General features: G+C 41.4%; 1 protein-coding gene across 1 annotated transcript in view; it reads left to right on the top strand.

The window, feature by feature from the left end:
* The window catches only part of LOC104950019 (pyrroline-5-carboxylate reductase 1, mitochondrial), a 15685-nt gene extending 7321 nt beyond the window's left edge, over window positions 1-8364 (top strand). Inside the window, exons 6-9 of the mRNA XM_010776463.1 lie at window positions 4139-4252; window positions 5032-5124; window positions 6025-6188; window positions 7223-8364. Coding sequence (XP_010774765.1) covers window positions 4139-4252; window positions 5032-5124; window positions 6025-6188; window positions 7223-7394 — 543 coding nt within the window. The 3' untranslated portion in view covers window positions 7395-8364. The remainder of the gene's footprint in view (window positions 1-4138; window positions 4253-5031; window positions 5125-6024; window positions 6189-7222) is intronic.
* Window positions 8365-21708: the final 13344 nt, after the last annotated feature.

The raw sequence follows: 21708 nt of genomic DNA, 5'->3' as shown, positions 1-21708 counted from the left end.
CGCTCACTTTGCGTTCGTTCCCTGGTGTTTTTTAGCTCCCTCCCTTCCAGGGAAGCAATGGAGTACCAGGAAACCACCGAGGAAGCAGGGAAATTAGTTTTAAGAGCAATTGACGTCATTTCCTCCGGACGCGTCCACGTGACAGCCGAGCGTCCGCTTTTTGTTGATGACGCGCGCACAGCTGTTCGTCTGACAGCAGCTCTGTCCCCGTTATTTCACCAAACACCCCTGCCAACAACATTTTTGCTGACACAAACATGCTGTATCAATTCTGTTTGTAGACCACAATAAATAAAAATCAAAATAAGAACTCATTCTCAAAACAAAGATTAAACGCCATTTTCTTAAAATGTATAACGAACAATTTAGTTGATAATATTGTAAGAGCACATAAAATAAAATTAATAAGAAAAAAATATATATATCATTATCTATCAAAAACCCAGTTAGATTAACATCATTGGGAATGCACAACTTTGTTTGTTTGATGCTGGATAGTGTAGCACATTAACATTTAATAGCACTTAATGACTGAACTTGATGGAATATGACGCAGTAAATGAAAAATTAACAAAACTAAAAAAAAGCGATCATGCAAAATGTTTCCAATAAGAATACAATGATTTTTTCGACACGTTTGTTTGTCAGATATATCACATACTTTGTAACTAAATTATACATGAATTGAAACAAAACACGGGGTATAAACTGAGGAGTGACTCTCGGTTGAGTTTTTCATTATTTTCTTCACTCCGCTGGGGTACTGCTCTTCATGTCAAGAACAAGAAGATTGAGATCAGTGCATGCACTGCATCGTCCAATCAGTGAGCGATACCACAGTAAGGGGGCGGGGCGAGTATCTGAGCGATTTCATCGGAGGATGGACTGGTGGTCCTCCATTATCGCTCCTCCATTATCGCTCCTCGCTCCTCAATCCTCGGTCCTCCGGCAGAAATAAGAGCCATGGGACGGTACTCAAGATGGCGCAGACTCAACTTCAGACCGAGGACCGAGGACCGAGGAGCGAGGAAATGAAAATAGTCGACCTGAGACAGGGCCGTGGCCTCATTGATGATGCGCGTTTGTGTGTGTTGGAGGAGGGACTCTGTAAGGAAGTCTGAAGGAAGAGGCAGATTTTTTCCGGTTGTGTATTTTCAAATTCTAGCGCACTCGAGCTGGTTTCTCCATTCTTACCTACCCTACCTTTAACTCTTTTTAGGGTGCAGCTATAGGTTTTATTTATTTCAAAGTGGGCCCATTTTAATAATATTTTTTTTCCCTTCAAAAATAAATACAACTTTATTAGCTATCAAGCTATGAAATATGTTTTGCGGCTCCAGACAAAAAAATGTTTTGGAAAAAGGAGCAAAATGGCTCTTTTGGTCAAAAATGTTGCAGACCCCTGCTTTAACAGGTCAAATAAGAGCTCCACAAACGGCTATGACCATTCCTAAATCAAAATGAGGTTGGAGCAATAGGGGCATGCAGTGAAGAGACAGAAAGGCAAAAAGGGATAGATTGGGATGTAAGGTAGAAAGTGAGTGGGAGGCAGACGATGAGTGAGATGTTGAAACAAATGCTTTGATGACAGCCACGATCAGTATCAGCTGGTTGGATATAAATGAGGAGCAGTACTACGACGGACTGAAAAGTCTTAATTGCCATAGCTGATTATATGCTTCAGAGCCATCTTAATCTCTCTTACACATCTACACCTACACTGTCTAATCCCATTTCTAATTAGAGAGAGATGTGCAAGAAAACACTACAGGCATAAATATACAGATGTTCTACACACAATTCAGATTTCCACTTTTCTATAGACAAAAAACATATGAATAAGGATATATTTATTTGTTTTTATGTCAAAAACAGAATTAAACCCACTATAAACTTTAGTAAACTATTTTCATAGTCACACATGTCTTTAGGTTCAAGGGTCAAGGTTCTTTATTTGTCAAACGAACATAGCTACAGTTTAGTTATGTCGATGAAAATCTTTTGTCACAGGCTTCTCCAACAGTGCAACACAAAACACAGATAAACAGAAAAATATGGTGCAAGTAAAGAGTAAATACAAGAAGAAAAATAGTTTTAAAAAAGTGAAATAACTTACTAATGACACTGTAGCATAAGTAAGGGTGTTTTGATTAGTTCCACGTTGGGATGCCATTGAATGTGCATTAGCATGTTCTATGTGTCACCATCCTTATCTTTTACACAACTCTGTCTCCATGCTGTTGTCGGGGAACCTGCAGAAGGGTCTTCCAGCTCTAGCATTATATTTGCACTCATCATAGTGTGACTGCCTTGCATGCCAGTCCACTTGTTGTGCTCACCTCAGCCTCGGTTTCTAACGCCATATGGCTAACACTTTCCGTGTGGATCTCGTGCTTATAAACCCTGGATTTGCATTACTCTCATTAAACAACATACCGTGTATTCTGCATGCAGCAGACTGTGAGGGTTTGGTATGAATACACAATGGTTAGTCTCTAAGATCTGCTGTATGAATGCACACGCATGCATGTATTACAGGCTAAAGCAGCCTGTCTGCCTACTGACCTGCAGTCATTAAACCGCTCCTAAAAAAGAATAATCCAGATGCTTCAGTAATGAACAATTACAGGCCCATATCAAACCTGCCATTTCTAGGTAAAATCATTGAAAAAGTTGTTTTTTAACAGTTGAGTAATTTCTGGCATTTAAATAACTGTTTCGATGTGTTCCAGTCAGGATTTCGTCCAAACCACAGCACTGAGACTGCTCTTGTAAAGGTCTTCAATGACATCCACTTAAACACAGACAGTGGCAGAACTTCAGTGTTACAGTAGTATTATTAGATCTCAGTGCTGCGTTTGACACTGTTGACCACAACATATTACTCGACCGACTAGAAAACTGGGTGGGACTTTCGGCAACAGTTCGGCAACAGTTGGTTTGAATCCTACTTAAAGGACAGAAACAACTTTGTTTCTATAGGTAAATACACATCTGAGTTGACAAATATGACATGTGGGGTACCTCAAGGCTCCATCTTGGGGCCTCTTCTCTTTAACATCTACATGCTACCACTGGCTCAGATAATGAAAAACAACAAAATAAGTTACCATAGCTATGCGGGTGACACACAAATTTACTTAACAATTTCACCAGGAGACTATGCTCCAATTCTAACACTGAGTGAATGTATTGAACAAATCAATGACTGGATGTGTCAGAACTTTCTCCAATTAAACAAAGATAAAACTGAGGTAATGGCTTTTGGAGCCAAGGCAGAACTGAGCTTCAGTCTGCAATGTTCAAAACAACCGAGCCAGAAATCTAGGTGTAGTCATGGACTCTGACCTGAGTTTCAACAGTCACATTAAAACAGTTACTAAATCAGCCTACTATCACCTAAAGAATATATCTAGGATTAAAAGACTAATGTCACAGCAGGATTTGGAAAAACTTGTCCATGCTTTTATCTTCAGTAGACTGGACTACTGTAATGGTGTCTTTACAGGTCTCACTAAAAAAATCTATTAGAAAGCTGCAGCTAATTCAGAACGCCGCTGCTCGAGTCCTTTCTAACACTAAGAAAGTGGATCGCATCACTCCTGTTCTGAAGTCTTTACACTGGCTTCCTGTGTGTCAAATAATGGATTTAAAAAATATTGCTGCTGGTTTAGAAAGCTTTGAATGGTTTAGGCCCAAAATACATTTCTGACCTACTGCTAAATTATGAACCATCCAGATCTCTCAGGTCTTCAGGGACTGGTCAGCTTTCTGTCCCCAGAGTCACAACTAAACATAGTAAAGCAGCGTTCAGTTATTATGCTCCAAATATCTGGAACAAACTCCCAGAAACCTGCAGGTCCGCTGCAACTCTTACTACTTTTGAATCCAGGCTAAAGACTTTTCTTTTTGCCGCTGCTTTTGATTGATATATTCACATCTTAAACTGCACTGTAACTTTTTTTATCTTTACTTTTTAATGCCATTTTCTTAATGTCTTTCATTTTTGTAAAGCACTTTGAATTGCCTTGTGTTGAAATGTGCTATATAAATAAACTTGCCTTGCCTTACAAGACGCACAGAAAGGTAGAACTACACCAACAAAATCATCACCATCATGTTGTCCGCCTTCTTTCAGCTGGAGGACGGCAAGTTACTGGAGCAGCTGATGTCGAGTGTTGGATTCTGCACGGAGGTGGAGGAAGACCTCATTGACGCTGTCACCGGGCTCAGTGGCAGTGGACCAGCCTACGTAAGTAACCTCAGAGCTGTATGTTTGTCACAAAGGGATGTTTCAAATTAATAAAACATATTTATATAACCCAATATCTGTCTCTACAACATACAATATCCTTGTTTTTATGGCCCTTGTAGCTTCAAAGAAAAGTGTATGTGAGGTGTGATACATACGCCTATAATCCTAGTAAAAGAAAATCACTGGGTGAGCTAATATGTAGGAAATAACAACAACAATCAAAACAATCCTGGGTATTAAATCCTCTGTTTTTTAGTGGTCTCGCTTTTTCTACATGTTTTTAGATCTATACAGAGGAAAAGGCAGTGGTAGGTGTTCCCAATACATGATTTATTTTTACAAGAAAGGTTTTTTTTAGGAAATAAATATGCTACCCCAGCGGTGATAATTCCTTGTCTGGCCAAATGTGTGTTTTTATTGTTCCTGCTTTATAAAACTGTCACATCTAATGCCTACTAAGCAGGCAAAGGTATGTAAGTGTTGAGAAAGTAAGGAATGATTGTGTGTGTGGGATTTATCTCCTGTCTGCATAGAGCTTGAGCTTTTTAAAATCTTGGCTCAAAAGTGTTGAGCACAATTTGTCCAATCCTAGCTGTGAAGACAAACTAAGATTAGAATGAAATGGACGCCAGTGTTAAAGGCTTGAAGCTAAATAAGAAACAAAGACTAAATTGTTGATTATTCTGACATTTTTATTTAGTCTGTTCAAAGATGTAAAGGACTTGCTGCTTGAAAGGAAAACAAACCTAAATGCGTGTGTTTGTGTGTGTCAACAGGCGTTCACTGCACTGGATGCTCTTGCAGATGGAGGCGTGAAGATGGGTCTGCCAAGAAGACTGGCTGTCAGACTGGGAGCTCAGGCCCTATTGGTCAGTTGGGTTTAGTTGTCTCTTTAGCTGTGCCTATTCCCATTGTCAAGTCTCCCTGATCTACTGGCTGTCTTCATATTTGGAGGCAAAATACATGGAAGGATTCAGTGGCTGCTTTATTTAACACAACAAAAACTTCTAATGTCTTACAATTGCTGATTTAGTTTACTAACAATGCACTGAAACAACTGAAATTATTAAACCATGTATATGGACTGAAAAATATAGATCACATTTTTTGCAGGTGATTTCTTATTGCTGCTTTTTTCAAAATGATTAATTAAAACGATATTGCTTAAACTCTTTAAAGGCAGCCCTATTTTGATTACATTTCTCCATTTGTCAAACTATATGACTTGAAATATTCACCTCACCAGCTGTCATTGTTGTCGTGGCAGCAGCTGCAGACTTTCTTCACCGGCTCAGTGTGTTCAGCTTCCTTCTGCATTTTTATGAGCAATGTTCTTTGTGTTGCCTTTTTTTCAGCACAAAGCTTTCAGATGTTATTATTTGTTGTAGTCAGTTAATACTCTTGGTCTGGGTGTCTCCTCTGGTTTGCACGTTGCCTGCAGGAAACACTCAGCTGTAGTTGCAGAGTCATGCTCGCCTAGTGTTAGCCAAGAAGCTGCCTGGAAAATCTTTTCACAAAAAAAACCCCTGTCTGTACATCAGATTAGATTTCATTTCTCGGATGAACTTTATTAGTAATTGATTCTACATTACAATGCAAATGTGTACCACTTGCAGTATAATGATGACATAAGCACTTCTGTTGCTGAGGCTGCACCATGTATCAGCACCCAATGGCTTTGAAGAAGTAAACAATACAGTGTCCTTCAGATAACTCCTCAACTCCTTCCACTTTATTAAATGATTTGCCGTGTTCCTGTTTCTCCTCAGGGAGCAGCTAAGATGCTGCTGGACTCGGAGCAGCACCCCGGCCAGCTGAAGGACAACGTGTGCTCACCAGGGGGCGCCACCATCCACGCCCTGCACGTCATGGAGAGTGGCGGCTTCCGCAGCCTCCTGATCAACGCTGTGGAGGCGTCATGCATCAGGACGCGGTGAGAAAGTCGCACCTGCACATCCCATATCTACACTATCAGCAAGGTTTCACAGCTATTACAGTTCTCAGGATGCTGTGGATTACTTCTGTTACTTATTAATCTGCTATTTGTTCATTTATTTTTCTATAAAATGTCAGAATTATGACAATTGTCCATTGTTGCATCCTAGAACGAAAATTATTCAGGTAACCAAAATGTTAGAAGCTCGAAATTAGCTTTGGGAATTGGCTGGATAAATGCTGCATTAATGATGTCGATGAACTTCCTTGCAACTCAGTGATCAATCCCAGACACTTTTGGCACAAAAATGCTTTCTTTTTGTGATCAACTTCAAGGAAATGGTTCGCTGCTACAAAGGATTGATATAGGGATGATTAAGGGGCCACTTAGATGCGTTATAATTGTGCGCACGCAATACAAACAATCAAGCAGGTGCAACAATTGCGCTGCATATTAGAGGTTCAGTTTTGTTTGTTAAAATATTTGTACTTCAGTCTTTACATTTCTAATAGTGTGCACTTAGGTAAAAAATGTTTTATTTACATTGAGACTGATTTGAACTTCCTTTACAATTTTCAGTATTGCATAGCAACCTAATGGGCTACTATTTTTTAATTGAGTAAAAAAAATATTGATTTAAAGAAACGGAAATGCAAAGCATATGTGCTGATTTGGAGAAGGCATAATATGATGTCCACTACAGGATATACTTTATTCTCTGCATTAAGGGGAAAAACAATATGTGCGTATATCAACAAATTAAATATTATTCAAAATCTAATATCATGCATTCGTAAAATGATTCTTTCTGACAAAAAACATTTTCATATTTTGGGCATTCAATTGTCTCTTGACCCTGTTGGTATGGAAAGTAACCCCACTTGGGTTCCTAACTCCAACATTGAGATGATGACAGCATATAACTTAAATGTCTGTTGCTGTCTCCACTGTAACACACACACACACACACACACACACACACACACACACAGACCTCTATCTAAACACTAGATTATCCCTTCCCCTCACAGGGAGCTGCAGTACCTGGCCGACCAGGAGCGCATCTCCTCAGCAGCCATAAAGAAAACCACCCTGGACAAGGTGCTGCAGCAGCCCGGAGTCATGGTCAGCGGAGCGGCTAACGCCAGAACGCGGCTCAACCTGTTCAACAACCACGGCCCCAACGTCAACAAGAAGAACTGAGAACACAGAGGCAGGCTCACACACACACACCTCACAGGTTTATACATACATTTCCTCTCAGGCAGGTGGACTGGTCACACACATCCAAATTACTTTACAATTATGGCAAAAATATTTATACATACTTGAGTTACATAAAGACTGAAGACCTGTTACACTACAAACAAGCACAGGTGCATTCTGAGTGTGTTGCAGGGTTGATATCTACACAGGCACACTCATCCATATGCACACCGAAGAGCAAAAGTGCATTTACAATCTGCTGTCGGTATGTGTTTAACGGTAATGACCCAGTGGGCCATCATGGGATGCTGCTGCACAGATGGCTGCTGGGATACTATCAAGCTCTTAATGTTTGTCTTTAATGTCCTTTTAAACAGAGATGAAGCAACAATGTCAATCATTCTGTTCCCTTTTTTTTATACCAACAACAGTATTATGCTGTTAACAAAGACTGAGTATGGATTTTCTCTTTTGCTTGTTTTGATTTTCATATACAAAAACTACGGACTTCACTGATAAAATAACTTCCCTGTTACAACAACCTTTCTAGCCCATTAGGAACTTGGTGCCTTGGACCCATAACATATGTTTCTCTTGCATATAAAGGTCATTCCAAGCTTTAAATCTTCTCTGATGTCCTCATCTTTCTCAAATCCCTTTATTTCCTGTTTGTTATGGAAATGGTGGGTCTGAACCCCAAAGTGAACTGTTATCTTGAACATCCTGATGTTTTATAATATAAAGCCACTTTGTAAATGTTCTCTTGTAAAGGGAAAGTCCTAAAAGAAATGCATCTACACAAAGAATCAAGATGATATGAAGATGTATTCATATAGATTTAGTCTGTCCTAATTTTGTTACTTGATCCCCATTATTTGACACGTTATGTATTTTTCTTTGTTTGGCATATCAACCAGAAAGTTGGTGTCAATATTAAATAAGCAGAATTGAAGATTTGTCTTCCAAAGTTAGTTTGTTCTGTATTTATTATCAGTCTGGTTTGACTCCATACTCTGCACTGACTCGACTCAGTTGTGTGGCTCCTATTTTCTCATTTGTTTTCCCCATCTTATTGTGTGTTTGTTTTAGTTTGGAGGTTTCCCTCAGCCCAGACTAATTTCTGATTCATTAAGATCCACCCTGGCCTGCAGATGGCGCCGAATTACCCAATTGTACTTGTCTACAAAGATCAGGTTACCTACTTTACTTAGCTGCAGGTGGAGAATGACTTCAAATGGACCCAGGACCAACATCAAATATAACCACACCACCTCACTTATCGGTATTGGCTTTGGCTGTACTGCGCAGTTACACCCACTCCTCTTCCAAAACTCTCCAGCAAGCTTATTTTCTCTCCTCCATGCGTCACTGCCTCCTGAGGCTGTTCCCAATCAGCTTCCTCTACATGCTGTCAAAAACAAAGTGTCAAATGTTGTTGTTTTTTCTTACTGGCCTGTAGATGCATTGTGATTGTGAACACAGTCCAATTTTAGAAGCTTGTGAGCAGGACATTTGACCAGTGAGTGGGATCATGGATTACTCTGCAGTTCTTCTCTTTTATTGGCGTTCACATAATTGCTATTTAACAAGTCCGAGGGGGGCTGTTTTTGGTGGAAGAAGAATTTTTATAAAAGTAAAAGTATTTAAAATTAAACCATTACAAAAATCTATACTTAAAAGGGACATAATATGATTTCGGGTTTCATATTTGTATTTTGTGCGTCTACCGTGACATGTCTCCATGCTTTAATGTTCAAAAAGCTCTTTAATTTTCTCATACTGCCTGTGCTGCTGCTCCTCTTTTCACCCTCTGTCTGAAACCAGAGCCCAGTCTGCTGTGATTGGTTAGGTGGCCGGCTCTGTGGGGATTGGTGATTCATTAGAGATGTCCTGCCCCTTAGCCTAGCAATTACACCGTGTTGCAGTGCTAGCCAATAGAAAACGGATATGTTACATACTGATGTCACTATGTTAGGGAAGTAAACATAGGAATCCAATCAAGGCGTTTCAGGCAGGGGGGGGGGGTGTTTGGGAGGGAAAATCCCTAACACATTGACCCTGGGACCCACAGCATTTGAAAATGTACGTGCTTGAGTTAGAATTTCAACTTGTTTATTTACAGTTTTGTAGTTTAGCCCGGTGGTTCTGAATCTAGGAGTCGGACCGCTCCAAAGGCTCACTATATAAATCGGAGAGGTGTAGATTGAACAGTAGAGTAGAACAGTTTTAATGTCAATGTTTTGCACTTCAAAGGGTTTATTCTAGAAGTTTAAGCAGCTTTAGCAGTTCCACTAAAGAAGAATCCTAACTAAAATGTCACAAGTCAGAAACATTTGGAACCACTGTTTATAATCTTAATCAGAAAAAGATTATTAAAGTGCTTGAGTACAGTACACGAATAAATGTGACTCTCCACCAGTGGATGCTGCGACCTTAGAAACGTAATATCATGAGTTTGAATTGGTGTGACAGTAGAGGACTGAAGTGTAGTTACATTTGGGTATGTTGTGAGATATCAGTTGCTGCAGCCGACTTGGAAGTCTGTGAAGACTCCCGTTCAGATATTTGGGCTCTTTCCTTCACTCTGGGCTGCTACATTTAGGATTAACAGATGCCACTTTGTGTCTGAAGGAGATAGGCCTGTTGGTCTATTCAGGCAGCACACAGGTGCATAATGCTGGAGTTAAAATGATGGAAGAAAAGTGGAGGCTTGTGGAGAGCCTTGTCCTCATTATAATTGAACAATTTGTAGCTGTTGTAGGATTAAGTTTATTTTCCTTTAACTACACACACCAGTGTCCTTTGATTAAATTGCGCCCCGCATGCGCTTACCGCACTCGGGATGTTTATTTGTGCGTGCAAAGGTTTTTCCTCCGCCACTGAAGTGTCTCGGTAATCCCCCTTTTATTGTGAAAGGTTATTCCCCGCCTGCTCCTGCCTCTGTCCGTTAAGATTAGCCATTCCTGGAGAGACTTCCATTTGCCTCTCATTATTAGACTTCTGTTACCTTCTGTCGGTCCGGCAGCTTTGAACAACTCTCCCCCGCCTTAGGTGAAGAGGATGTGCTCCGTGTCAATCATCCCAACACCGGCAGAGGGTCTAAGATGGCAGTTCAATGGCTGATAATCCTGAGTGGAAAGCGTGGACTGTATGTGTGTGTCTGTATGTGTGTGTGCTCCAACCCACCATGGGGTTTCTAGCCACAGGTAGACCAGATGCTACCTGTCATCTCCATTCAATCAATGTACTCACTGACCTTTGCAGTAACATGGTTGTTTGGATATCGCATTGTGGCCAGGGGGAGTGCCAAAAAGCAAGATGAGTGAAAAGATGGAAGGAATGTTTTTTTCGTTTTTTTCTCCTCCATCTCCACTAATCCCCTCAAAAACTAAGAGACAGGCTAAGAAAGAGATTTTAGTATGCACTTAGTGTTCAGCATTTCTCTGTTTCACCTTTTTGTGCACCAGTTGTGTGTGTGTGTTTGTGACCCAAGCACAGATAAGATTTTCGGGCTGATAAAGTATCAGCTTTGTGCAGCTGTCAGGTGAAACGGTCACAGAAAGAGGAAGCTCTGAACGTTACCACACAGTGGGTGAATGTGCAGTATGGGCTTCCCCTCATGCCAACGTGCAGTGTGGGCGACATCACAGAGGACACACAGTACGGTCCTAATGCTTATCCAGGAGTCAGACATGCACTGTGTAGTAGTGAGTGGGTCAATATTGTACCCCTCATATTCAGATATTTTACTCACGTGAATGCATCAATTTAAGTATGCTATACTATACTTGTAATAATATCTTATTGATAACCTATTTTAAAATAATATTGGATTATTATCACTGATCTATTTACATAAAAGAAAGCATTTTATTGTTGCATCTAGTCAAAGTGATCCACTTTTCACATATTTGTTGGGCATGTTATGTTTTATAAAATTAATATATATTATTACTTGGATAGCTGTTGAGTAAAATTACAATAAGTACAACCATAATTTAGTCCCCAACTTACTCAAAAGTACTTAAAAAATGTACATATTACTTTCCACCAATGCCTCTGTGTTTGTGACAGTTTGACACATCAAGAGTCTTCCAGTGGATGAGGCTTCTGTGACGGACTAGGTTGAAAATGCTCATTATGCGGAATGATTGATGCATTCATTTGTAAGCAGGTAAATGTGTGGTTAACTCTCACTGCTTTATTTACCATTGGGTAGCCTAATCCATAATAATACATTTGTCATAATATTTGTATTTACAATCTGAACCTTGCTTTTAAAAGACTGGGGCTCTTTTCAATTAAAACTGCTAATCCTGTAATTTCCAAATTCCAAGCTCACCCTAATATGATTACATTTGGGCTAAATATAGGCTTTTGGGGAGAAAACCCCCCACCAAATGCGAGTTGTATTTGAAAATATAGCGTCAGTTTTAGCATCCTGGCAAAGAGATTTACTCTGCAAAGACAGAGTGGAGGTACCAGTCATTGAATATGTAATACAGGCTGTTTTTCATAAACTCGGATGCATTATCCAGAAATAGGTTGCTGATATTGGTTGAGTGCTTTCTTGTCTTGCATTGAAAGTCATTAGTTCCTCAGAAATGGAAATGTATTATTGATAAACTGATTTACATCAGTCCTAATAGTGTTGCTTTTAAATTGCACTGTAAATGAAGTATGATCACTTTATAGAGGTTTTCAGTTTGCTTCTGAACCAAAGAGAGATCGGAAACGTGGGTTTGTTTACATCGTGGCCTCAACAGAAATGGTAAACATCCATTGTACATTTTTTGTGAAGGTAAAAGATGTGTTCTCTTTACTTAGCTCATCATTTTTTAAATTGCCAGGTAATGTACTTTTTTAAAAGGAAGTATGCAGAGTGATATGAATCTCCATGCCAGTTAGATGTTGTCTTTAACTGGTGGCCTGTCATCGGCTAAAAAACATGTATGATATATTTCTCAATACTAACACTATATTTCTGTGTTGATATGCCTCTATGATTTCATCCGATTAGATAGCTTTTTTATTTATAAAAATTACCGGTAAAAAGGTAAAGATTAACATTATCTTCAACTCTGGTTTTATTTGTAACTCAAACAATTGAAAAAGTCTCAACACCTTTTTAATTTAAAAAAGTGACACCATTTGTTTTCTTTTTGATTCCATGGCTCTGTACTATTGGAGCCACTCAGTAGGCTACTTCAAATGTTAGCTCTAAGTTTAGAAATATGCACAGAGGTGGGGCTGTCGTGTCACTCTTTCCACACTAACAACAGTCCATCACACAGTAGTAGTGTCTCATGTCTCTTTAAATGCGGGTTGCGTAGATCCTTCATGAATGAAACCATGTGATCCAAACATCATTTGACGTCTGGCGCCTCCGACCATAGACTAAAACAAGCGAGGAAGGAGTGGATATATGTAGACCTGGGAGAAGGCGTGAGCGGAAAAAACATTTCTCCAACTGTCTCTCTCCACACCGGGTCGACGAGGCGAGCCATCGGCGAACCCCAACCCTCGAAGGTGTGGTGGGCGAAAGGCGCCGGTTTGACTTCTGGTGAGTCAGCTTTGTCGCAATCAAAAGTGAAATTCCTTAAAAAGTGCTGAATATAGCGGTGTTGTTTTGCTGAGTGTGCACGGCCGCCGCAGCTGCCGTACGGTGTTCGATGCGCTTGTGTTGCCGCTCGTCCCGGTGTTCGCCGCTGCCGCTTCACTCTGCCGAACTCACAGCAGCTGCTGTTTAAAGGGCAGCAGCGGTCTGGTAGTGCTGAATCATCACGACCTAGGCGTCATCCAGACCCGCACATGCTGTTCCGAGACCGGGTCGGGTCGAGTGAACAGCCCCGGCGACAACACCGACCGGCGATATCACAATAACAAAGACAAAGGGTGTAAGCCGCGTGCGGCTGTGAAGCTTAAACAGGAGCCATGTGTCGGAATTAGAGCTCCTGCGGGGAGTTCGAGAGCAGCTCGGCTTTTTCTGTGCCGATGGTACGTCTGGGGATTCCCTTGTTTTGTGTCTACTAAATGCCAAAAATATTTAGAAAGGTGAACAAATATAGAGCTAGGGGAAAACATCTTAATGTAGTGTTACAATTTAAGCAGCGTGACCCTTCGAAAACCACACATTAGCTTGTGCGACTGTCCTCTCTTCGGGGTGCTGAAGCGGCAGCGGCGGATACAAGCTGGAGCCTCCCGCTGCTGTCGCTTCACACGCGGACACGTCTGTTGCTTCTTTGCAGGTAAGATGTGCATTCATTTTAAATGTAAATGAATGTGCTAGGTTTATGGTTTGTTTTGCGAGCGGTTTTACGGACTCTCGTGATTACATTTTGGTTGACTCTGCTTTGCTAAGTTGGCGACAGAAGTGAAATGTGTAAGACAACAATAGACACCCGGCTGCTGTCATCGTATTTATAGCTGTCAGTCGTCCGGAGGTTAGCTACTAGGTGTAGCCGCTAGTGAGAGCGCTGCTCCAGAGACTGTTTTGACATTTGCTTTGTGTCAGACGCTGCTCTACACGACAGGCCTGCTGCTCATGTCTCCATTAACATCATATTTTACACGTTTACGTGTCTTGTGCTGTCGGTCTGTCTCCTGGCGTGACCGGTTGTACACCGGCTGAGCTCGCGACAGAGATGCTGACTCATCACAACGTTGATTTCTCAACGTTTGAGCGAGCTGAGCGGAGGCATGAGGGAGCCATGGCAACATGGCACCGGCGGCAGGCGCGCGGGCGGACAAAGGTCTGGCGCGAGGGAAGGAAGCGCTCGGTTTATATTGGGGGGTTGGCTGTGAAATAAATAGGCCCGGTCATGGAGGATGTTGACGTGTTAATGGGATAATTACAGCCTGAGTGGGCTGCGGAATATTTGTTTAAAATGTGCTAAATGTGTTATTTTTCAGTGTGGTTTGGTTATTGAGTGGGTTCAAACACATTTACAGTCAAAGTGGATATAAGGCAAATAGAAATAATCAATCAATGTTTATTTATATATAGCCCAATATCAAAAATGTTACATTTGTCTCAGTGGACTTTACAGTGTGTACAACATGATGTAAATGCTTTATTAACCAGTTTTTACTTTTGGTATTTCAAAAATGTCTTCCATCAAACAAAGATACTTCCGTCCTTGCAGTGAACTCCCTTATCTTTTAAAGGAAATTATACAAATCTAAAATTACTGTTGTGTATATATACACAAAATACATTTGGACAAAAACAAATGCCAGCTTGAAGGCAATCGTGAGTTAATGTGGTACATTGACTGTGGCTAAAAAAAGAAAGCACCTCATTGAACTCTAATGCCCAAACAGAATATCCTGTGATTGATTTCTTGAAGATGGGCCATTATCTTCTGCCTCGTAGCAACCGATGAGCATTGCAACTCTTAAACACTGAAGAGTAATCGGGAAGCTCTGTGGGCCCAAGAAAAACAGAAACTTCACCCCCTAATGACTCAATTTCAGCAGCTTTAGTTCGAGTCAGCACTCTGTGGAGTGTATCAAAAGTATGTAGTAAGCAAGTTGGCAAGTACTGTAATAGAGGGTCATAATGATGAAACAGTTGTATCAGTATTGGAGAGAAGAGCAACCCCCCCCTACTGTTTTTCTCACACACACATTTTCCCCCTTTCCCCCCTTTTCCTTTTTTTCATCACACACACACACACACACACACACACACACACACACACACACACACACACACACACACACACACACACACACAACCAAGGGGCTAAACTTTTGTTATACTTGGTATCAGTATTTAATCAGTGCTTGAAGTGCATTTCTCTGTCAAGTACTTTCCCCATCCTTCCCTGGTGTTCACGGTAATTGAACGCTGACCAATGCTTATGTGTGCAACTTTGCTGATGGTGGCGGAGCGGCATGGCGCGCAGAGCAAGGGGGGATGAAGGGAGAGGGAGGAAGAATGAGAGATGGGATTTGCGGAGAGATTGAGAACAAGGACCTTTTTGTCTTCAAGGCATTCCCCTGAAAATGCTGAGGCGAAGCAAATGCGCTCTCGCTTGACAGATGGCGTTTTCACTTGTTACTTACCACAGCTAGTTTTTCTGCGTTGCCATGTGTGTGAGAGCAGGAGGTTTAACACTCCTATAAGACGCTGATGTCTAGTTGCTTAAGGGGCTGTGTGTGCACCAAGGTTAACAACAGTGTGTGTTTGAGAGAGTTCCTAGCTGCATTTGCAAGATGTAGAGCGAAGATGTAGCAATGAGAAGTGATCCTATCAGTTGGCTCTTACAACACTTTGCACTTGATTCCTTTTCATCCTTTTCAACAAAGTCCGACTTGAAGCCTCTCTCTTCAGGAGTAAGTCCTATAAGTAATGAGTGGAACATCTCCGTTTTGTGTGTGTGTGTGTGTTTGTTTGTGTGCGAGTCCTTATAAACTGTGCAGGGTTCAAGTTGATGTAACACTGTGTAAAACCTCCTCTAGGTATGTGAGGAAGGAAGGATGGGACAGCAGCGTCTGATCATTGTGTCCCACTGAGAGGAAGTGATGCACGTGTGCAGAGAGCTGAAACAGTTAGTTGGTTAATCAATAAGTTAAATAATAGGCAGCCATTGTAAATCCATTTTTATTTCTTTTAGCAAAACATGCTTGAATGTCATTTATTTAAACGTGAATATGTGCTTACTCTCTTAATATAGTGAACTGAATATAATTTACGTTTAAATAAGCTTGTGTTTTATTTTGTAATGTTTTAGGACAATCAATTATTCCCCTCTTCTTTAGAGCTTATTTGGGCATTCATAGTAAAGCAGTATGCCAAAGACATGGGTTGGAATAATACCTTATTGTCTGTTTTGTTTTATCTTTTGCTCATCATTATGAATCTGAAGATTTCTTTTGATTAATCGTTTGCCATTTTCAAAAATGGTAATCATCAAAGGCAGTCACTGAAAAGTCTTGTTTTGTTTGACCATCTCCTCCCCCCCCCACACACACACACACACACACACACACACACACACACACACACACACACACACACACAAATATCCCCCTAAAGTCTAAGTATTTGGTCTACAATAATATATAACAAAACAACAGCAAATATTCTCATCTGAGAAACTGGAAACAGAGATTACTGACCAATATGAATTGTCTCAGCTCTAGTTTTAGAAGAAGTTTACAAGGAATGAACACTTCCAAACATGCAGTAAAGCACGCTGACCTTAGTGTAAATGTTACCCTTGAGTGAAGCTAATAATGTTCACCTCTTTATGTAGCTAAGCAACGCCTTGTACCTACTGATGCATTCACCAAAACAAGATTTTATTTGATAGCTTGCTTTAAATAAAATTCAAATCTGCAAACAGTAAAAAAAAAAAAAAGGGTAAACATCTAAAAAGCATGAATGTTTAATGTTGTCGGAGCAGCTGTACAACATTGAAATCACTTTCTTACATTAGGAAAAATGTTAACGGCTCCCAGGAAAATTGAGGATAAACAAATATTCCAGCAGTTTTTCCTACTCGGTATCATTTGAGGTAGTTAATATGGTCTGAATAGAAAGCATTATATCGTAAGGTGCTCTGGTCGTTCTGCTGTCAATCCTCCACTGGGAAATCATTCAAGAAAAAGTCCACAGGAAGCCGCCCTTTATTGCAGGGCAATCATACTCTAGTGTGTGTGTGTGTGTGTGTGTGTGTGTGTGTGTGTGTGTGTGTGTGTGTGTGTGTGTGTGTGTGTGTGTGTGTGTGTGTGTGTGTGTGTGTGTGTGTGTGAGAGAGAGAGACACGTGTGTGTGTGTGTGTGAGACACGTGTGTGTGTGAGATCTTGTGTACTACTGGGATCCACTTCAGAAAAAAGTCTTGTTATGTTTGCACATGTCCGAGAGTGGGAGAGAAGCAAAGACAGAGAGATAAGTAAAAGCGGGAACAAAAGACAGAGTGGGTGAGGGAGGGGGAGAGAGAGAGGGAGGGAGACAGAGAGTAAAGGAAGCAGTGAGGCAGATCAATAGTCGAGTGTTTTTTCTCCACAGTAATGATGAAATATGGTGTAAGCAGATCTGGTGCATAATCATTGCTGTGCTCCACTGTTTTTCCTGCTTCTGTGTGAGTGTGTCCTTGTGTTGTTTTGAGTGTGTGTGTGTTTACACTCACTCTCACTCCACAAGTGTCTCCGCTCCTTATTTACATTACCGTACTGAGAGCCGAAAAATGAAACCCAGATAAACCCTGCCACACACACACAACACGTTAAAGGGATCAGGAAATGGAAACGCGTTTACATTCAGATGAAGTGTCTCAAATGACTGATCAATTCCTCTGTCCTAGAATGAGTTTAAACACTAATACTACAAAGCCGCTTTTCTGTGTCAATAATCACTCAGCTCTTTTTGAGTCAGGTGCTCGTGGTAGCCCTCTGAGGACCTTCTGGTTTATTTTGGAGCTTTCTGAGCAGGCTCCCGTTAAACACTCACACGCACATAGACACACTCGGAGCAGAGCAATGGTTCTGTTTTGCATGCAGTGTTGAGATATATTGAGAATGAAGTCGTGGAGATACAAGGCCCTGGTAACAGGAGTATCCCTACTAGTGGTTGTCTACCAGTTGCATCATCTCTATGCGCCAAATTGCCGCATTTTTTTAACTGCAGCGTGACGATCGAAGAATTGTGCTATGATTTCTGAACCTTTTTTAATAACAAAACACACAGAGTGGATTGAAGCCAAACAGCAAAGAGATGGAAGAAAGGTGTGTGTGTGTGTGTGTGTGTGTGTGTGTGTGTGTGTGTGTGTGTGTGTGTGTGTGTGTGTGTGTGTGTGTGTGTGAGAACTTTTAACCATTAAACTTAACCTTTAATATTTCTTGTGTTGACACCTGAAAATGTTTTTAGGAGCCTTTTTTTACCTGCCTTTTATGACCCTTTGTAGATAAGGCTGACATTTGGGGATTTCAATCAAATGAAATGCCAAACATATTCAAATGTCTTGTTTTGCCCCACTGACAATTCACAACATACAGTGGGGCAAAAAAGTATTTAGTCAGCCACCAATTGTACAAGTTCTCCCACTTAAAAAGATGAGAGAGGCCTGTAATTTTCACCCTAGGTATACCTCAACTATGAGAGACAAAATGAGAAAAAAAAATCCAGAAAATCACATTGTCTGATTTTTAAAGAATTTATTTGCAAATTATGGTGGAAAATAAGTATTTGGTCACCTACAAACAAACAAGATTTCTGGCTCTCACAGACCTGTAACTTATTCTTTAAGAGCCTCCTCTGTCCTCCACTTGTTAACTGTATTAATGGCACCTGTTTGAACTCGTTATCAGTATAAAAGACACCTGTCCACAACCTCAAACAGTCACACTCCACACTCCACTATGGCCAAGACCAAAGAGCTGTCAAAGGACACCAGAAACAAAATTGTAGACCTGCACCAGGCTGGGAAGACTGAATCTGCAATAGGTAAGCAGCTTGGTGTGAAGAAATCAACTGTGGGAGCAATTATTAGAAAATGGAAGACATACAAGACCACTGATAATCTCCCTCGATCTGGGGCTCCACGCAAGATCTCACCCCGTGGGGTCAAAATGATCACAAGAACGGTGAGCAAAAATCCCAGAACCACNATTTCTGATTGGCTGGGCGGATTGCAAACCACGCCCCATAAAACTTCAAAAAAGTTTTGTGAAGCCGCCATTTTATTATCCTCGCATTAGCATTATTAGCATTAGCATTAGCCCAGCGCAGAAACGCAGAGAGACTAACTTATGGCAACACAAAATAAAACCTGGGAGCGGTGGAGATGAGGAAGTGTCGGCGTTCTAGCGATTTACTCGAAAGGCTTCAGTAGAAGCTGCTGGGAGTCCCAGCAGCTTCTACTGAAGCCAGTCCCCAACAACCGGGGACTTCCGGCCGGGGATTTTGGGCGGCAGTATACGCCGTGAAGTTGTTTGCGGCCTGCCAGTAAACCCAAAGCAGCAGAAGAAGAAGAAGTGACGTCAGCGGCTTCATTTGCCTAATCCACCCCCAGGGACTTATTCCGGTGTGAACGCGATCTGTACTTAGTTAATCAGAACTAAAGAGTTCTGATGAACTAAGTTATCATGAACCTTTGTGGGAAAAGTACTGCGGTGTGAATGCGCCTATAGTTAAGGTATACCTAGGATGAAAATTACAGGCCTCTCTCATCTTTTTAAGTGGGAGAACTTGAACAATTGGTGGCTGACTAAATACTTTTTTGCCCCACTGTATTTACTTCACTATCACTGAAAAAACTTGGAAAGGTTCAAATGTAAGACGAATTCATGATCTTCCGACTCTCTGACAAGATAGAGGGGATGTCAAATGTGCTTTGGATGTATTTCTGTATCGACTAACTCATCAGTTTATTAACTTATCCTTATAGCTCTAGAGCTGACAAAGCTGAAAGACGAAACCGGTAGAAGACGAGTTTGATTTCTGTTGTCCTTCGTACTGGAAACCGTGCAATATATTGTTAAGTAAGATTACAAATAGTAATACATTTGGATGACGCACATGTACTATGCATACCCAAAAAAAGTTTCTTGGAGAAGACGAGGGAAAAAGTACAACTTCAAATTTGTAGCATTTCTTTTTTTATCCTGTGCTTCTTTCTTCAGCATAAGTGAATTGACATGTTATGCATAAACATGTAGTTTGAAAGTATGGAGCATTAGGCTTTATGTATGATCTTCTCATATGTGCTACAAGGAGATGTGTTGTCATACTTGGAATGGATACAGTAGGAGGTGCATGTAGCCACATACTACAGTGAGTGTATTTCGGTGAGCCATGATGCCTGTCATACCATCTTGAAGTGGAAGCAAATGTGAGACATTAGAATGGTACCAAAGAATGTCCCAGTGCAAAAGGCCACGGCTCTCCATGACGCCCCGGGAGCTACGTACACACACATGTCCTCTTGTTTGTTTCTGCTCTTAAATCATTGTTTCTGATCATATTTCTCGCTTTGTACTGAAACGTTCCCTTACTCTCCTCGAGTCAGTATTGCTGACTTGTACCACCCCGTACAGCGCCTTGGGGGAAATAAACGTAACATATGGTTTAGCTTATTGCTGTCTCCCTGTTATCCACACACAGAAAGAGAGAACCAACTTAACCATCGACTCAAGCTTTCCCTCCTCTTACAAAAAAAAGCCCTTGTGAAAAAAAGGAGCCAGAGAGCTCAATTGCCTGACAGTGCAGTTTTTTTTGCTTGTGTTGGGAAATGTGTCATCACACTCCGACTTACTACCTGGAATGGGAAAAACGTGTCGACGCCAGGACTTTTTCTCGCCTTTAATAACACACTTGCACCAACACCGTCTCGCGCGCACTTCACCACCGCGCACACACACACACACACAATACCCTTTTTGAACTCTCAGAAGGTGTGGAAGTGATCGCTCTTCCCTCTGCATATATTATAATATGCATATTAGGGTCCCTTTTCCTCCCCTTTCCTTGTGTTTTCTCCCTTGCTCCCCTCTGTCTGTGTTATCATGCTTATTTCACGCTCAGCATACCTCCTCCCAGTTAATTGCCTCCTGCTCCTTTCTCCACACACACCCCGGCTCAAACTGGGGTGCCTTTTATCCACCCCCTCTCTCCATGGCCCTGTATACCTCTGCTGAGAGCCCCATATGCACATGTTGCCATTATCGCTGATCTGATTCCTGATTCTCAATTAGCCTGCTCACAGTGCTCGTGGTTAATTATTCACCAACTCCCTCAATACCCTCGACCCTCCCTAGATTAATGATATTTTTTATCACAGAGACATGGTGGGCCGGAGCCAGGAGTGTTGTGGTGCACTGAGCTTTTCATTCAGGGTCCCTACACTTGGCTCTCTTTGTGTCTTTCCACCAGGTCCTCTCGCGGCCGCCGTCCTTTGTGCTCGCCGTTAAGGCTGTTGTTATGTTGGGATTATTCAATAAAGACAGACTTGCCACTGCATCACAAGTGACTTGTGACTCTACAGTCTATTCTTGATCATTGTCTGTGTGCTCCCTTGGTGTACACACACACACACACACACACACACACACACACACACACACACACACACACCGGGTCGCTTTTGGAGCGTCTAATCTGGCTATTTATTTTCCGCTGTGTGTGAGTGCATGCCACCAGCTTTACGTAGGAAGCCTCTTTCTAAGAAAATCTTCTCCGTGTGGTGTAGTGGCGAAAGGTTGTCTCAAACGAGATTAATTAGAGCTCAGTCTGAAGCCAGCAGACGCACGGCAACACACACACATCTCCTCACGCTGTTCTGAAGAGAGACGAGTGGTTGCTCT

The sequence above is a fragment of the Notothenia coriiceps genome, unplaced genomic scaffold, assembly GCF_000735185.1.
Source record: "Notothenia coriiceps isolate Sejong01 unplaced genomic scaffold, NC01 NC01_scaffold00017067, whole genome shotgun sequence".
Taxonomy (NCBI): domain Eukaryota; kingdom Metazoa; phylum Chordata; class Actinopteri; order Perciformes; family Nototheniidae; genus Notothenia; species Notothenia coriiceps.
This window is presented reverse-complemented; position numbering and strand designations above follow the sequence as displayed.